Source organism: Drosophila innubila, assembly GCF_004354385.1.
Source record: "Drosophila innubila isolate TH190305 chromosome 2L unlocalized genomic scaffold, UK_Dinn_1.0 4_B_2L, whole genome shotgun sequence".
Lineage (NCBI taxonomy): Eukaryota > Metazoa > Arthropoda > Insecta > Diptera > Drosophilidae > Drosophila > Drosophila innubila.
The window spans coordinates 6,027,249-6,044,457 of NW_022995372.1; the positions used below are offsets into that span (position 1 = coordinate 6,027,249).

The 17,209-nt window shown below is 36.1% G+C and overlaps 1 protein-coding gene across 3 annotated transcripts; it reads left to right on the plus strand.

The window, feature by feature from the left end:
• Nucleotides 1-237: 237 nt before the first annotated feature.
• On the plus strand, nucleotides 238-16,742 carry LOC117780585 (protein timeless). 3 transcript variants are annotated; one of them, XM_034617168.1, is made up of 14 exons: nucleotides 701-1,038; nucleotides 4,487-4,734; nucleotides 4,803-6,369; nucleotides 6,484-6,625; nucleotides 6,692-7,200; nucleotides 7,265-7,463; nucleotides 7,957-8,084; nucleotides 8,144-8,297; nucleotides 8,352-8,504; nucleotides 8,987-9,347; nucleotides 9,645-9,873; nucleotides 9,932-10,033; nucleotides 14,858-15,232; nucleotides 15,737-16,742. In XM_034617168.1, exons 2-14 carry the CDS (start codon nucleotides 4,638-4,640, stop codon nucleotides 15,834-15,836), a joined length of 4,116 nt encoding a protein of 1,371 aa, XP_034473059.1. In that variant the 5' UTR covers nucleotides 701-1,038; nucleotides 4,487-4,637; the 3' UTR covers nucleotides 15,837-16,742. The 3 variants fall into 3 exon arrangements, with proteins under 3 accessions (XP_034473061.1, XP_034473059.1, XP_034473060.1); XM_034617169.1 differs by having other exon boundaries at nucleotides 6,695-7,200; XM_034617170.1 differs by lacking the exons at nucleotides 8,144-8,297; nucleotides 8,352-8,504; nucleotides 8,987-9,347; ... (2 more) ...; nucleotides 14,858-15,232; nucleotides 15,737-16,742 and having other exon boundaries at nucleotides 238-1,038; nucleotides 6,695-7,200; nucleotides 7,957-8,088.
• The last annotated feature ends 467 nt before the right edge of the window (nucleotides 16,743-17,209 follow it).

The following is a 17,209-nucleotide window of genomic DNA, read 5'->3' on the forward strand; positions in this document are numbered from 1 at the left end:
GTTGTGTAAATAATTGAATACATATATTAACCAAACGATAAAAGTGTTAGGCAACCAAGACAATGCGGTGTGGCTTAACTGTGTGTGCAACACCCACACAATGTAAATCACAGCCCCGACAACAAGAGCAACAACAACATCAACAACAAGAAGCAAGTCAAGAATCAATAGGGAATTCCAAGCGTAAAGCAAAAACAAAGTGTAGGCAGAAAAATCGTTTAACGGTGCGTTATTATTGTTGCTTACTCAAACACACACATGCATACAAAAGCATGTCAACAGACTCACACAGCTGCTGGCAACAGCAAAAACAAACGTGCGCACGTTGCGACTACACGTGAGTTCTTCAAGCACTCGAGAGAGATACAGAAAGTGAGAGAGAGAGCAGAAGCTTTTGCACGCACACAAGCAACCGAAAACCGGCAAAACAACAGTTTACAACGACAACTTGTGGACGAAGCTTTTACGTCTCATGTAAATGCAATGTGAACGAGCACGCGTTTGTGTTTGTGAGCAGAAGCTTCGCTGTGTCTCTGCTTCTCTGCTCGGTGCAAGCGGCAAGTTGTACTGAAGCAAGAATGCAAATCAATTGAGCATTCAACTTTGTGCGCTTCAAGCAAACGGTTCGTGTCGCGTCGTAAAACAAATCAAGATAATAAAACACAAATTTTATTTACAACTACAAAAAGTCTATTGTCTTGTGAAAAGTGATTAGTATTGCAACAAAGGTCGAAATTAGATATATATTTTTTTCTCTTGGCCTATGTGTTGGTGCAAGTGAATAATATAAACTTTGTATCTCGTTGCTTACTCAGCAATTGATAAATGTGCAAATTGTTTTTGCATTTTACGTAAGTTCAACTTGAAATCGTGCAAAACAACACGCAAGACTAGAATTCAAAAGGCTATCGTCAGTGTTCCTCAATTGAAACAAATAAAAAAAGTTGTAATTTATTTAAATATACAATAGGGGGCAACTTAAATAATTTTTATAAGCAACTGTACTCACTGTACAGTAATAATTCACATAGAAATACGGTAAGCATATTGACACACAAACTATAGTAAGTAGTATCATATGATCACCGATCCTTTTAAAACTCGTTCACGACCTAGCACAGTTAACAATCAGTTAGCCTACAAATTAAAGCTTCAAATTAAAGCTTAGAATGTTTATAAGCTTTTGCATTTATTTATTGTAAATATATTTAAAAGCGACAAGCTCAAGAGCTGTTTTTCTGCTGACTAAGCAATTCATTAAGATTCATACAAAAAGATTAGTTTTTCGCTCTAGACGCTTCTTTAAATTGCACAACGTAAAATGTTAACAAATTCTTAAATCTGATGCGGAAATATGTAAATCATATTATATAACTTATATAATACAGTTTATGTGTAAAGCGCACTCATGAAATTAAAATAGAAGCTCGAAAAAATTAAAACAGCTCAGCGAAAAAATTTAACTTCGATTTGCAGTCATTGAACCGCTTTTGAGCACAGTCTATCAGCTCATTTAATACACTTTCAATGAGTCTTATCCAATCAAAGTTTTATTATTATTATTTCTGGTATAAGTTTAATCATTTTATATTTTTGTAATTTATTACAATTCTTTATTAAGTTAAGTAGTCTTTTTTGTATGGCTGTGCTTAAAAACTTCCTTAATATGTCTTTAAGGAAAAAATATTTATGTATTGATATTAAAATATCTATCTTATCTATCTAAGGAGGTGTAGTTTATAAATGACCACTGAAATTTTGCACTATTTTCTTAAGTACTTATTCAATAGAAATGATGCCTCACATGTTTATAGAGCATAAATAATTTTTTTAGATCCGATCGGATTTTATTTATTAAACTTCATAGTCAGAGATCTGAATTACTCCCAAAAGTATGCCATACATAGTATTACCAAATTGATATCAATAAATTTATATCAATCAGGTATGTAGGTGTAGTAAGAGTATGCAATCTTCGTCATAGCCAAGTATTAATTGTTTTTTCATTGTTAATGGTCTGCTTTTGCCAGGCTCAGAAAATGTCGGATGTGCCCAAGTGACCAAGTCTGTTTTGACAGACAGCTAGGAAATCTTCGTTCCCAATTAGCATTGCAAAGTCAGTCCATTTCTCGAATTTATCATCCCGCCATTTATTTATGTAGATTAAAAAGAGAAAGAACAACTTTTCAATCCGTCTCACAAATGTAAAATATTCCTTAAAACACTTGAATGAATTTCCTTTTTTGCGAAAGAAAAAATGCATTTTGATTAGGTTTTTTAAGAAATACACAAACAATACACATATCATTCGTTATCTTTGATTGTATTTTGTAAAGCAATTTTATGTAAGGGGTCTCAATAGAAGTGCACTTGGTTTCATAACTCTCAGCGGAAATTGGATTGGGGTTGAGCTTCGTAAAGATCCCAAACATTGCAATAGATACGAGAACTTTTACATACATATACGATGTGTGTGTATAGATATTAGTCAATGCATTTGAGTTATGAAAAATTACTATAAATTGAATAGTCATTAAGCTGAGTTTTGTATTTGTTTTAAAAATGACAAAAAACATTTACAAATTCTGTTAAAAAAAGACAAATTATTTGGTAAAATGGTCATATTTTCTCATATATTTAAATTTTTATCTTTTTAATATCCATTACTCCACTACAAACTTTACATACTATTTCTGGGCTTTGTTGTGTATAAATTGCAAACAAGATTGCAAAAACACAGAAGAAATAAAATTTACTTTATAATATTCAAATTTATTGTACCATTATACATTTATTATATCTAAAAACTAATTTTATGTTACAATAGTTCAGCCAAATTAACAAAGTGGTTAAGGTTAGTATTATAGCTGCTTTCACTTTTTTAGTACATGCGATTTAAATTGCATGCGCAAAAGTATGCAGCAGTAATTTTTTTACGCTAAACGCGCTTAATTTGAATTTTTTTTAGTTTTTTAACAATAAGTTGGCAAATAATGAACAATTTAATGAAACTTTTTAGTTGTAAACACTGATGCCTACAACAACAATAGCTGGAGTCAAGATAAGCTAAAAAAAAATTAAAAATTGCTTATATTCGACCAAAATAAACTAATAATTAACAATTATTAATATTTGAGAAGCTTCATAAAACGCCGTTTAACCTGACACAGAAAACAAGACACGAAATGAATGTCATATAACATAGCAGGGGGAAAAGAAAACGACATAGAAACTAACATGAATGGGTAAAGGGGGTGAACTGAGGTGAAATGGGTTGATTGAAACATTGCGCAGTTTTCTTTTCTCCAGCTGAGACGTTTACACAATCATCAAAGTCAAGCCCAATGTATTTGTTGTTGTGACAGAGAGTGTGTGTGAGTGGGTGTATGTGTGTGCAAGTCACATGCGAACTGCGGATGCCTGTGAGTGCTTATGCTTCGTCTAGTTACGTGGGCATTAAGGGTTAGGGTTAGGATTGTCCTTGTTGTTATATGAGGAGACACTGTTAGCTTACAATCACCTTCCCCTCCACTTTTCATCTACTTGCCACGAAAAACAAAAACCACAACAAAGAAAAACATTCGATGAATCAATTGGCAATTTATCAACCACACGCTGACTGGGCACGTGTGGAATTTGAGAATCTGTCGCGTTATCCTGCATGCTGCGACTGCACATTGCATCGATGGGCAGTGCGAGGAGAAAGGTGAGATTTGATGGGGTGAGGGGGGTGAGGAGGAGTGAGGGGGTGGGGGTGAGTGGGTGAGTGCACTTGAACACTTTGGAAATTGGTCACATGCAGCTCACTGTGGGCAGCTCAGGTTTCTATTTATGGCTCGCTTTTGTGAAATCAACTTAAGCTTGGACAATGTATGGTTGTATAATAAATACCCACAGCAGCTTTTGAATGATGAATACATATATTTAACTGGCATTTCATTCATACGGGTTTTCAATTCGATTCAAAGCCGTAACATTTAAAATTAAATTAATTAATTAAATTTTTTTTATTTATTTTGTGTGTTCGTTTTTTATTATTTTAATTTTAATATATTTTAAAATAGGGAAACTATATCATATATCTTCCAAAAAATCATCAGTTAAAAAATGGTTTCTTAATTATTTCCATAAAATAAATCAAATTCCAATTAAAACCTAACTATCAGCATTTTTATCAAGCTGTAACTAAATCGGTGGACCATATCATATAGCTTGCATAGAAACCAACGGTCAAAGAAATGTTTGTTATATAACAATTTTTTTTGCAGATATCTCGACTAAGATTTTAATTATCAAGATTTAACTATCATACAAATTTGATTAAAAACGGTTGATTAAATATATAATTTAGAAAATAGATTTGGCAAACTCAAGCTTTAATTAAGATGAATAGAATTTAACTACATGTTGAAATTAATATTGAAATTAACATAATAAATATTTCAATTATTAATAAATTTTCATAAAATTTTAAATTTCGTTGCAGAACTTAAAAAAAGGACAATATATAGAGCTTAGAACCCTGCAAGGGATCCTTTTTATGTGCAACTCTGACAATGTGCCACAAGTGGCAGTTTAAGAATCACAATCTTAACCATAAATATATCCTCAAGATAGAGTAAAATAGAGAACTTGATATGGATTGGTTACTCGCAACTCCACAGTTGCATAGCGTCTTCTCCTCGCTGGGCTCCCTCCAGGGTGACACCTATGTGGTCAGCCCCAATGCATTGGGTAAGTTAAAAATAAATGGAGATTCGAAGAAGAAGAATTGTTTTTAATCTTAAATTTTATACTAACAGCCATTTTGGAGGAGATTAATAACAAATTGACATACGAGGATCAAACTTTGCGAACCTTTCGACGGGCCATTGGATTTGGCCAAAATGTTCGATCCGATTTGATACCATTGTTGGAGAATGCCAAGGATGATGCGGTGTTGGAGTCGGTTATTCGGATACTGGTGAATTTAACGGTGCCGGTGGAATGTCTCTTCTCAGTGGATATCATGTATCGGACCGAGGTGGGACGTCACACCATCTATGAGCTGAACAAGCTGCTTTATAGCAGCAAGGAGGCCTTTACCGATCCCAAGAGCACCAAGAGTGTGCTGGAGTATATGAAGCATTTACTTGAATCCGAAACAAAATTATCGCCACACAAATGCGATCAGATCAACAATTGCCTGTTGTTGTTGCGTAATATACTTCACATTCCGGAGACCCATTCGAATTTCTTGATGCAGTCGAGTGGCAGCCAACAAATGTCAATGCAGAATACAATATTGTGGAACCTCTTCATCCAGAGCATTGACAAGTTGATGCTCTATCTGATGTCATGTCCACAACGTGCGCTTTGGGGTGTGACCATGGTCCAGTTAATTGCCTTGATCTACAAGGATCAGCATGTCAGCACATTGCAGAAATTGTTGAACCTTTGGTTCGAGGCATCTCTCTCGGATAGTTCGGATGATAATGAGAGCAACACATCGCCACCGAAACAGGGTAGCGGTGATTCGAGTCCCATGCTCACCTCGGATCCCACATCCGATGCCTCGGACAATGGCAGCAGTGGCAAGAAGGAAGGCTGCGAGGAGCGACGTCAGGCGTTGAGGGAAGGCACTGAGGCGACTCTCCAGGAGGTGAGCCGGAAGGGACATGAGTATCAGAATGCCATGGCCAGGGTGACGGCAAACAAACCCAATAGATCTGAGGTAGCCAGCGATATTACCGATTTGCCCGATTCATCACAGCAACACAAATCCTCGGAGGAGGAAATGGATGACTTAGTATACGACGTGCAGGTGCAGGAGCAGGAACACGAACAGATGTCCACTTCAGAACCTTTAAATCTTACCCAACCAGCTGACAATGTCAACAACACTACCAATGCGGTGTATCCATGCACCACAGCCACAGATACCCGAACCACAGCGTCGTTAGCAACAACGACTTGCTTAAGCTATGAACCATTTAAACCACCTGCACCGCTGCCCAGCCGGCGCACCTCCTTGACCGACAAGTTGGCCGAGAGTTATAACTCACATTCACATAGTTCTGCTGTCAAATTGGGACAAAAGTCACCGCATGCAGGACAGCTGCAGTTGACCAAGGGCAAATGTTGTCCTCAAAAACGAGAGTGTCCTTCCACACAGTCGGAACTCTCCGATTGCGGCTATGGCACCCAAGTGGAGAACCGAGAGTCCATCTCCACCTCCAGCAATGATGATGAGGGTCCAGAGGGTAAACCACAGCACCAGAAGCCACCGTGCAACACGAAACCACGCAACAAACAACGCACTTTGGTAATGCCACTGGACTCGAAGGAACTGCGTCGCAAGAAGCTCGTCAAGCGCAGCAAGAGCAGCCTGTAAGTAAAGAGATTATCAAATTATTATTACAAATAAAAATCTTTTAAAATATAATGATGAAGAGACTCAGAACTGTAAAGCGTATTCTAACTTTCCCGCCTTCTCCGATACAGCATCAATATGAAGGGTCTGGTTCAGCACACACCCACAGATGATGACATTTCGAATCTGCTCAAGGAATTCACGGTGGATTTTCTGCTCAAGGGCTACAACTATTTGGTGGATGAACTACACATGCAACTTATGTCTAATACGGTAAAGTACTTATAATTATCTTAATTCTTAACCATTAACTAACCAATCTTTTGCACTTTGCTTCAGAAGGTTCCCATTGATACCTCGCACTTCTTTTGGCTCGTCACATACTTTCTGAAATTTGCTGGTCAACTGGAGCTGGACATGAAACATATTGATACCATACTCACCTACGATGTGCTCAGTTATCTCACCTATGAGGGAGTCAGTCTCTGTGAGCAAATGGAAATGAATGCCCGGCAGGAGGGCAATGATTTAAAGCCGAACCTTCGCCGGATGCACCTCGTGGTGACAGCTATAAGAGAGTTCCTTCAGGCTATTGAAACGTACAACAAAATCGCACATCTCAGCGAGGATGATCGTCTGCATTTGAGACAGCTTCAACTCCAGATTGGCTCCACAACCGATCTAAGATGTTTGTTTGTCCTGTTGCTGCGACGCTTCAATCCCAGCATTCATTCCAAACAGTATCTACAGGATTTGGTCGTTACCAACCACATTCTAATGCTCATTCTCGACGGTGCTGCCAAATTGGATGGTGGACAGGTCATTGGTCTATCGGAGCACATTTCACAGTAGGTTGAAAGAGGAATCCTTCACTGTTCCAATACTCTAATAATATCATTAATTATCTTTCAGATTTGCCACTTTGGAGGTGATGCACTACTATGGCATCCTTCTGGAGGATTTCAATAACAATGGCGAGTTTGTTAATGATTGCATCTTTACAATGATGCATCACATTAGCGGCGATCTTGGACAAATTGGTGTGCTCTTCCAGCCTATTATACTGAAGACTTTCTCACGCATCTGGGAGGCCGAATATGAACTATGCGATGTAAGTCGAATTTATAAAAAAAAACTCAGAACTCTCATAATTTTTTTTTAACTTAACCGATAAACCATGTTTACTTGCTTTTTATTTACTTATTGTTATCATAACATTGTTTTTCATTGAAGTTTTTTTTGGAACATTTTTTAAAATTGTAAATATTATTCAAAACGGCTTTCAAAAAATTAAAGCTTTAGAAATTCGATCTTGGAATTCTCGAGATATGAAGACAAATGTGGGCGCACTTTTGAAAAAAGTTTAAAAAACATGCCAAATTTAAAAAATTCTAAAAAAAAATATCACCATAGAAAAAAAAATGTTTTTTGACATATGGGGCCCCATTTCTATAAAAAAAAAGTGAGTTTGGTTCGTGCAATAGCCAAAAAGTTCAAATTTGTTGCCTAGTGTTATGTTTGCAATTTACCTATTATGTGTTTTTTGAAAGTATTGAAATATTAGTGTATTGTTTATTCATTAGACCTTAACTTCTATCCTTTAGGATTGGTCCGATCTTATCGAGTATGTCATACACAAGTTTATGAACACACCCCCCAAATCTCCGCTAACTATACCAACCACATCATTGACCGAAATGACCAAGGAACACAATCAGGAGCACACCAATTGGTAAGTAAAAAACTAAATCTGCTCTGATAAACCTTCTAATAATTCTTCACAATTTACAGCACCTGGTCACAGGAGGATATTGATACCCTTTATTGGTATTATGTGCAGGGCAAGAAGAATAATGATGTTATAGGCAAGATCGCCAAGCTCTTTAGCAACAATGGCAATAAGTTAAAGACACGCATCACCATTATACAGCAGTTGCTGCACCAGGTAAGTTGCATCAGTTTGTATCTTTAATCTCTTTTAATCTCATATCTCTCTAAGGACATCATCACTTTGCTGGAGTATGATGATCTGATGAAGTTTGAGGATGCGGAATATCAGCGCGCGCTGCTGAAAACGCCCTCATCAGTCACCACAGAGTCGGGCATTGAGCTCAAGGAATGCCCCTACGGAAAGCCATCGGACGATGTGCAGGTGAGTCGACTAGAAGATACTCTTAGATCAACTAGATTATTTAGAGCAGGGGTGGGCAGACACATTAAGTCAGAAGCACAATATTCCAATTGTTCAAAATATTCAAATTGTAATAATGGTAGTTTTGTTATTTCGTAACTCAATCAAAAGACGCTCTTCAAAAGAAGCTAGATACTTTTTTAACGCTAAAAATAACGGAAAGAGCTCGGTGAGCTCGATGAGCCACCACGTGACCATTTCTAAGTAAGGCGTGCAAATATTAATTACACTTTTGTGCCTTTTATAATACTTATAAATATAATAATATACGTATTTGTATATTGCGTAAAATAAGACATTTAATTATAAATACATGTTTATTTATTTTAATTTTTTAAGGAGAAGCTTAGCATTACTTTTTGTATACGTTAATATATATATTTTTATTTAATTTTGTACGGGATAAGAAAGTATTATTCAAGCAAGTTGTATTCCTTTTGCAGATCCTGCTGGACTTGATCATTAAGGAGCACAAATCGCACCACTTGTTGTGGCTACAGAAGCTGCTCGTGGAATGTTGTTACATCAAGTTGATGCTTAAATGTGACTGCCGTCTGCCTGAGGTGGATCCCATAATGGAGCCGGTGGCATATCATTGCATCTACATGCAGAAGTCTATACCGGTGGTGCAGTGGAACAATGATCAGTCGACGACGATGCTTTATCAACCATTTGTGCTGTTGTTGCACAAGTTGGGAATACAATTGCCGGCGGATGCGGGCTCGATATTTGCCAGAATTCCAGATTATTGGACGCCAGAGACAATGTATGGACTGGCGAAGAGACTGGGATCGTTGGATAAACGTGAGTTGAACTCATTGAACACTTAAAGAAACGAATTGAAAGGTGATGTATATACCGTTATCAATAATTTTTGCTCTCATTTTCGACGACACAAAAATTTGATTATGGGAATCTCGCCGGTCGTGTTTCCTTAAAAAATATCCTGAACCTCAACCTTTTTCCAATCTGATTCCAATCCGAATTTCCCAACATTTGCATCTGAATATCATTCTCATTGTGTCTCTATGTGTGCGTCAATCGGTGTATTTCGATATGCTCTGTGCCTCCTCTCTTTCTCCACTTTTTCGACTCTTATAGTGACTCTTAAGTTCGATCCCAGCGAACTGGAGGATGCCACCTCATCGGGCGCCTCTTCGCACTATCGTAATTCTGGAGCGCGAAATTCCCTCAGCTCTGTGAGCAGTCTCGATGTGGATCCCGTTGAATCCGAGGAATTGGCGATGATTCCCGAAGTGGATGCGGCAGTGGAAAAGGCAGCAGAAGTTTTTGCGGTGCCCAGCATCAAGCATTGCAATTCGATGATCAGGTGCGTTTAGTTAAATAGACAAAGGGTGAATTTATTGATAACTTATAATTGTTCTCAGATATACGCCGGATCCAACGCCTCCGGTACCCAATTGGCTGCAGTTGGTCATGCGAAGCAAATGCAATCAACGATCGGGTCCAGCAACAGATTCCAGCGATTGGTAAGTGCCACATATGTTATGTACTTGTATTTATAGTAGACTTTGCAGCACAGACAATGCAACAGATTTATGGCACACGGCAGCCGTTAAGAGTTAAGAGTTAAGAGTCTCCATTCTCGTACAACAAACATATTGTTTACATGGCGCCCTCAATCCAATTTATGAACTTTAAGACCCGGCTCCACATTTACTTTCGTGTGTTGACAGTTGTCGCCAGCTTGCAACTTGCAACTTGCAGCTTGCAACTTGCTTGCATCTCGCACTAAATGTCAGACTGCAACTCTCTTGGCCATTGTCTGTTTAAACCGTTGTTTTTTTTTTTTTTTGCCTAGAACTGGCCTCCCTGCCGTTTAGTCGTTTGCCCGTTCGCCTCATCTAAATTCATAAGCTTGTTCATCCGTTTTCGGTATTGTCCACATCTCTGTGTATCCAGATATATATGTATGTGTGTATCTATGTGTGTTGCTGCTTTGTATCTAACTGTTTGTATCTCTGGCGCTTTTGGACCTCACACGATCGCCCGCTGCTCCATGTAAACGGCATTTTGCGTACACTTTATGATAGCTTTTACCCCTCTTCTCTCTCCCCTTTTGCTATGTTTTTTGTTTGGTTTTGATATTATGCTCGTGGTACGAGTACATAACTCTTAGATCCGCGATAAGTGCACTCTGAACCGCTCACATATCGCAAACTGGGTAGTTTTGGGTTGGGTATAAAATAAAAAACAAAGTTAAAGTGATGCCAAGCTATATTTGAAATTTAAATCATATTTAAAGTATAGTCTAGTATAATAATAATACTAACATGCGGCTGTGTACACGGATGGAATTAGTGCAATCATCAAAGAGTTAACAGAACTTTATAAGAATGGATATTTATACTTTATAATTAAGAATGATATCTGATCATCAATGTTTCTGATATATTTGATCAAATTGGATAAAAAAATAAATAGAACTATAAAATTTGCTTACAGAAAAAGAGATTTAGTTATTATTTAACTGTTTTTTTTTAAATATTTTATTAATAATTGAATATAACTTTGACTATTTCATTAAGTTTCTTTAATACAAAAAAAGGAATGTAACTTTAATAACTGGATTCATAAGTACAGATAACATTCATTTAATTGATACAAACAAATTCTCAAATTTCTTTCAGATCAATTAAATTGCTTTCAAACATGATCAATTTTTATTATTATATAGAGCACTTTAATGTCGTATTTACTCTTTTTGTGCTGATTATGCATTGACACCTTTTGAGTTATATTATTTTTGTATTTTTGGGCGTGTCGCTTGGCATCAGCTATACAAATCTACCATATAACTGCAACTGAAACCAAATCAAAGTTGTATATGAGAAATATACGTTGTCTGACCTCTGTTAACAGCCGATCAGAGCAAAGAATTGAGTTCGAGTTAAACACGAAATGAAGTCATCGCAATTATCACGCGCAACTTTAAATGTAGCATGGGTATCTGATGGATACATTTACATTTCAAATAATCTCAACGGTAGCTGAAATTTTAATAATAGCAATAATAATAACAATAACTGCAGTGATTAAATTTAGCTTACTTGGTTCATTTTAAATGCCAACTTATTAACTAACTTAGCCACAGCAATCAAATAATTCAAATCAAAATCAAACACGCATCAACATGTTTAATCGTCATTCACCACCACTTCTCCCTTTACCAATTGCCGATTACCTATTACCGATTGATTACCCGATTAAATAAGTAATTAAGTATGACCTCTCTATGGGCTTTAAATTAGCTATAAGTTTAAGATAAAACATAGGGAACAAAACTAATAGAGTGTGAAGTAGAATATATATATATATATATAAATGATTTATTTTAAATGAATTTAATGGAGAGAAACACAAAAGTAAATTAAAAACGAGAGAGGGAGAACCCTGATAAAGCAAAGGAACCAATTTATTTCAATAATAAAGCTATTATAATTATAATTATTATAATGTAATATCAAGCTTTCTTCAGACTTACTATTTATAAGAAAAATATCAGTATACCCTTTGCCGCATTTTATTTGTGCAGGTTAAAAATGATGCGATCAAAGCAACCGACTAACAATGCAAAATGACATTTTGCAAATTTTTCAACTGCATCATCATCTTTAGATTCGCAGTCGGTTCGACGGAACTGTGAGAAAGACGAGTGAATACGAGACTAAAACTGAACTAAAGTGAACCAGTTTTTATAAATTGAAAGATATTTAAAATTGGCTTCTACGCTTCGACGGCACGTGAAATATTTAAGCTGAAATTTAATTTGTTGTTCAAATCATTCTCTGTTGCATTTTGTTGATGCGAAACAAGTTTGACTTTTATTTTCTGTGGTTAGCTTCCATCTATACACATGGAGAATACAAAGTCCCCCGTCTACATATAACATATAGATAGATAATACCAATTTAAAAAACGAGTTTGATTTTAAGAAATAGCAAAAAAGTTGATTTGTCTTTCTTAGTGCTAAAAATATGATTTAACTTTAGCTGAAATGCAAATCGGTACATATTATGTTCTTAAATTAATTCTCGCAATCGTTAGCTGCGTCAATCTCACTTTTTGGGTTAACCAGAGGCGTGGAGTTAGCATTCAGAATGCATGGGACGGGTTTCAATAAACCTCATCGAACAATGACAATGACAAAACGATTCTTTACAAATAACCAATTCGATTGGCATCTAATCAATTCTTGAACCATGTTTTTTAATCATTGTTTTTTTTCTTAAATAAGTATGTGTTGGAAAATTATCTACTTATGAAAATATAAATATTAAATTAAAAGATCTCTCTTTATTTTTAGCGCCGTTCCTTGTTTTGAAAGTTCCTTGTTTTGAAGTTTTGAAAGTTTTGAAAAATTAATTTGTATAAATATTAAGCGTTTGATAGATAACTAAATTTACTTATTTTAATTATTTATTTAATAATTTCTATTATTAATTGCGAGTTTTTTTAGTTTTCCATAAAACTGACATATTCAAGTGTGCCTTTCGGCCAACTCATTTGCCAGACTTCATTGGTAGTTTAGTTATATTTAATAGGCTTTAAACAAATTAACACAAAGGCGTTGCAAAGTGAGCACGAGTCAGAGAAGTTTTCCGCAGGGTTTTCCGCCTGTCGTTGCCGTGTGCGTCTGACAAAATTGCAATTTTCCAAGGTAATTTTTTTAGACGCCTGGCGAAAATTGAAATTGACATTTGTTGTGCAGCCCACAAGGAAGCCAAGAGACAAGTCACCAACAAGCTAGCGTTACAAACTGAAACTGAAAGCCCCATTCACAGTGTTCAAATTATCTGTGGGTTGACTCTCCATCTGTCCGTCTGAAATGTCCGCCTAAGTGTCAGTCAGCATGAGCATAAATTGCATTCTATTGTACTTGATATATAAGAGTATTCATAATACGGCAGCAGGCAGATGACTTGGCCAAATACATGTACTCGTTTTCGTATAAAACAAATCCAATTCGCAAAAAAAAAACTCGTGGGTTCAATTGACGGCCTTCTAACGGGTGCTTTGTTTTTAGGTTTGGCCAGACTTTGGCTGCAACTCCGACTCCGATTCGTATTCATATTATAGATACAAGTATTGTTAACATTTCGCTTTATGGCTGCTGTAATTTATGAGCCAAGAATCGAGGAGGCATTAAGCACAACATGCAGACAAACATGGACACCAATTGCTCTGGTGTGGATTGCTGTTCATTGCACCACTGAGCACCACTGAACACCACATCAATCAGTCGCATAAATCATTTTAATTATTAAATAAACAAGTTTCCAGTAGAGCAACAAGTACAACACGCTGACTCAGCCACTGACTTAGCAACTGTAAATGCAACTGCCACTGCCACAGGGTGTGAGAATATATGAGGCAAGGTACCAAAGGGTTAATTGAGCCTCAACCATCTGAACTGTGGGCCAAAAAGGCGTCTCTTGTCTAACCAAATTAAATTGGGTACTTTGAAATGAGTTTGCGACTGTTGAAAGTGAAAAAGTATTGCTAATCAATCAATTGAATTAAAAGAAATCTTCATCCTTGACTAACAAATTCTTGAAATTGATTTGCTAAGTGTCCTCCTTGGACATTTTAATAGAAATTAGAAGAGACCTTAACTCTTGGTATTTTAATAGAAATTAGAAGAGATCTTAACTCTTGGTATTTTAATTGAAATCAATTATTATCATTATGATCAATAAACGGTCCATTGTCACTTTTATTTTTAATGTTCCATGGTTCATTTAATTGTATATTATAGTGAATGTATATGTATCACTTTGACACATAAAGGAATGACATGCACCTTCTATGGTTACTTTAATTATTTATGAGCATTCTCAAATGATACTTTTAATATCTTAGAAATCTAACCCAATGGTCACATTATACGTGTAAATAGGGTTTTACAAACAACTTAGTTTAAGTTTCTCGATATAAATTGAAAATACAAATTTATTTTTGCAGTCGGCAAAGATAAAACTAATAAGTCTAAGAATTATATTAAGAACTAACAATTAAAACTAATATTAAATATAAATTATGAACTGAAACGAAAAAAATTATAAAAATTACATCTGGGGTATGCAAAGACTATAAGTGAACCAAACTTTGTTGCAAGAATTGCGTAGTAATTTCTATAAAGTACTTTTTTATATATATGGTATTATAAAAGTACTTTCAATATCTATCGCCTTTCCGACTTGTTGATAACTTATTTCAAGATCGTTTTCTATGTTTCCTGCATTTTTATCGATCGATCTCTAATAAGCTCTCCCATTTCTTTTCTGTCGCAGTATAAGCACAACTACAATGACAGCTGATGACGAGGGGATCGGCAAATCGAGTTCCTCAACATCTCAGGCACCGCACACAACACTGAATTCGATAATTCCGGCTAGTACATTGGCCTGTCTGACCAAGATGAGCACCAGCAACTACATATCGCAGCACAATGAGAACAGCAGCAGCTCTGGCTGCGGTGGCACCGTCTCATCACAGTCGATGGTGCCATTGATGAGCACAAGTGCCGCAGACTCGAATGCGGATGCGTTGATGAAGTCATCGTTTGAGCGATTGGAGGTGACTGGTGGACATTTTACGCGGCTCAATAACTTGGATCAGGAATACAGTGCGATGGTGGCAGCGGTCTGCGAAAACGAGATAGCCAAGTGAGTGAATTGGATTGAGAGATTGAGATTGGAGCTCTGGGATTGAGCCAGGCCAAAAAAACTAATTGACAATTAGACACATTGCGCAAATGCCAAAAATCAAAATTGAAAAAAACCCCAAAAATGAAACAAATCTCTGACAGAATGTCAAACTGTCAATAGCCAAATAGTCAATGGCCAGGAGAGCATGCCAAGCATTTTTCAACAGTGTCTCACATAAATTTATGGCAGGCAATTATTCAATTTAAGGCGAATTCAATAGCGACCAAAATGGAGGCGGTTGCATGTCAAACTCCAATATTACCTACGATTACACGTTGCCATTAAAGGCGTGACTGTTTGCAATGCAAATAGCTATCGGTGATTTTGGATTTTTTTCCATTTTTTTTTTTATCAGTTTATAAATTTTTATTTTAATATTTGCTTGGTTTTTTGGGCCATACAAGTTAATGCGAGTTTGCTAATGTTTGCCGATGTCTTTTACATCTTCAATTCTTATCGCAGCAGCGACAATGTTTCAGTGGCTTCGGACTTGACCCGCATGTATGTCAGCGATGAGGATGAGAAGCATGAGTTCCGTGTGCCAGTGCCGCATTATCATTGAGCAATCGGATTGTGTGAGAGACAGAGGCAGACAGAGACAGAAACAGAGAGAGACAGAGGGAGAGAGGAAGAGAGAGGAAGAGAGGGACAGAAACAGACAGAGAGAAAGAGAGACAGAGATACATATTCGATCGAATCTTAAGTTGGAGTAAATCGATTGCAAATGATACAGGTAATTTGAATGATTCGAGTGAATTTATTGTTACAGATAATTCGAATGATTCGCAAAAAAGCAGACAAAGTCAGACTTGAATCAGATCTAAAAACCAATTTATGGCAGTTCATTAAAGTACCTTCACTTTTTAAAATTTTGTATCTAATATTATACAAAATCTTCTTAAGACAAAATTAAATGTTAAAAATGTATTTAAATTATCTAGTATTAATATTACTAACCTAGCATTAAGCATCAGAGGACAAAATCTATATATTTTTGAACTCTTATATGTTATATTTGAATATTTTTAAGTGCTAAGGAAATTACCCAATATTTATTCCAAAACGTTAAAAAAGTGCATTATATTGATAACATACAGTTAGCTATAAGAAACAAATTTCAATAAATAATGGAGGGTTACAAATTTGAATTGATTTTAATTAAGTTAGACTTATAATGATACATAAATGGGCAGTTCCTGGTTAAATAGTGCAAATATACACATACACCATGATGGAAATTTTAACAGCATTGATGAAAGACATTGAAAAGAAAAGTATGTTAGTTAATGAAAATATATAAAATAAATTATACACATTATATACATAAATATATTTATATTTATATATATTTATATATATATATTTTAAGGAGCACTTTTGCATGTATTGTAACGATGAACGATGTCTATATCCAGCTGTAAAGCTATGCTCAGAAATCTAAACTAATAAAGCTTTTCTTGTACTCGTAGACTTCAAGTGTTTTACATGTTTCCCTCTTAGATCACCAATGCAAACCACATGCTGTGAACGACTAACAAATGACAATACAAACACAATTTGAGCCCTCGAGTTTGTAACGATGTAAGTATAAAAGTAGTTTATAAAGCCAGGGAACAGATAGATCTTTGTAAGCTGAATGTGAAATATGCGCTACAAATTGGCGGTGCCAGAAGAAAAACGAGCAATAACCATAGCAAATTAAGGTCATTGGCGTCGAAAACTTAAATCTCCGTACTTGCAACTGCAACTGCAACAGCGACTGTTCGATGTCCACGCACCAAACGGTAGCTAAATCAAAGTAAATCTTATAGGTAGACATATGCTTAATATGGCCCAAAACTGCACATAAATAAATAAATGTACGGCCAAAGCCCAGCTAACCAAATTGGTAAACATGCCAAAAACAATTACAAAATGTTACCAACAACAACAACA

Coding starts and splice junctions, on each gene's coding strand:
- LOC117780585 (XM_034617168.1), top strand. CDS start 4,638: ATGGATTGGTTACTCGCAACTCCACAGTTGCATAGCGTCTTCTCCTCG. Junction 6,370..6,483: donor AAGCGCAGCAAGAGCAGCCT/GTAAGTAAAGAG, acceptor TCTCCGATACAG/CATCAATATGAAGGGTCTGG. Junction 7,201..7,264: donor CTATCGGAGCACATTTCACA/GTAGGTTGAAAG, acceptor ATTATCTTTCAG/ATTTGCCACTTTGGAGGTGA.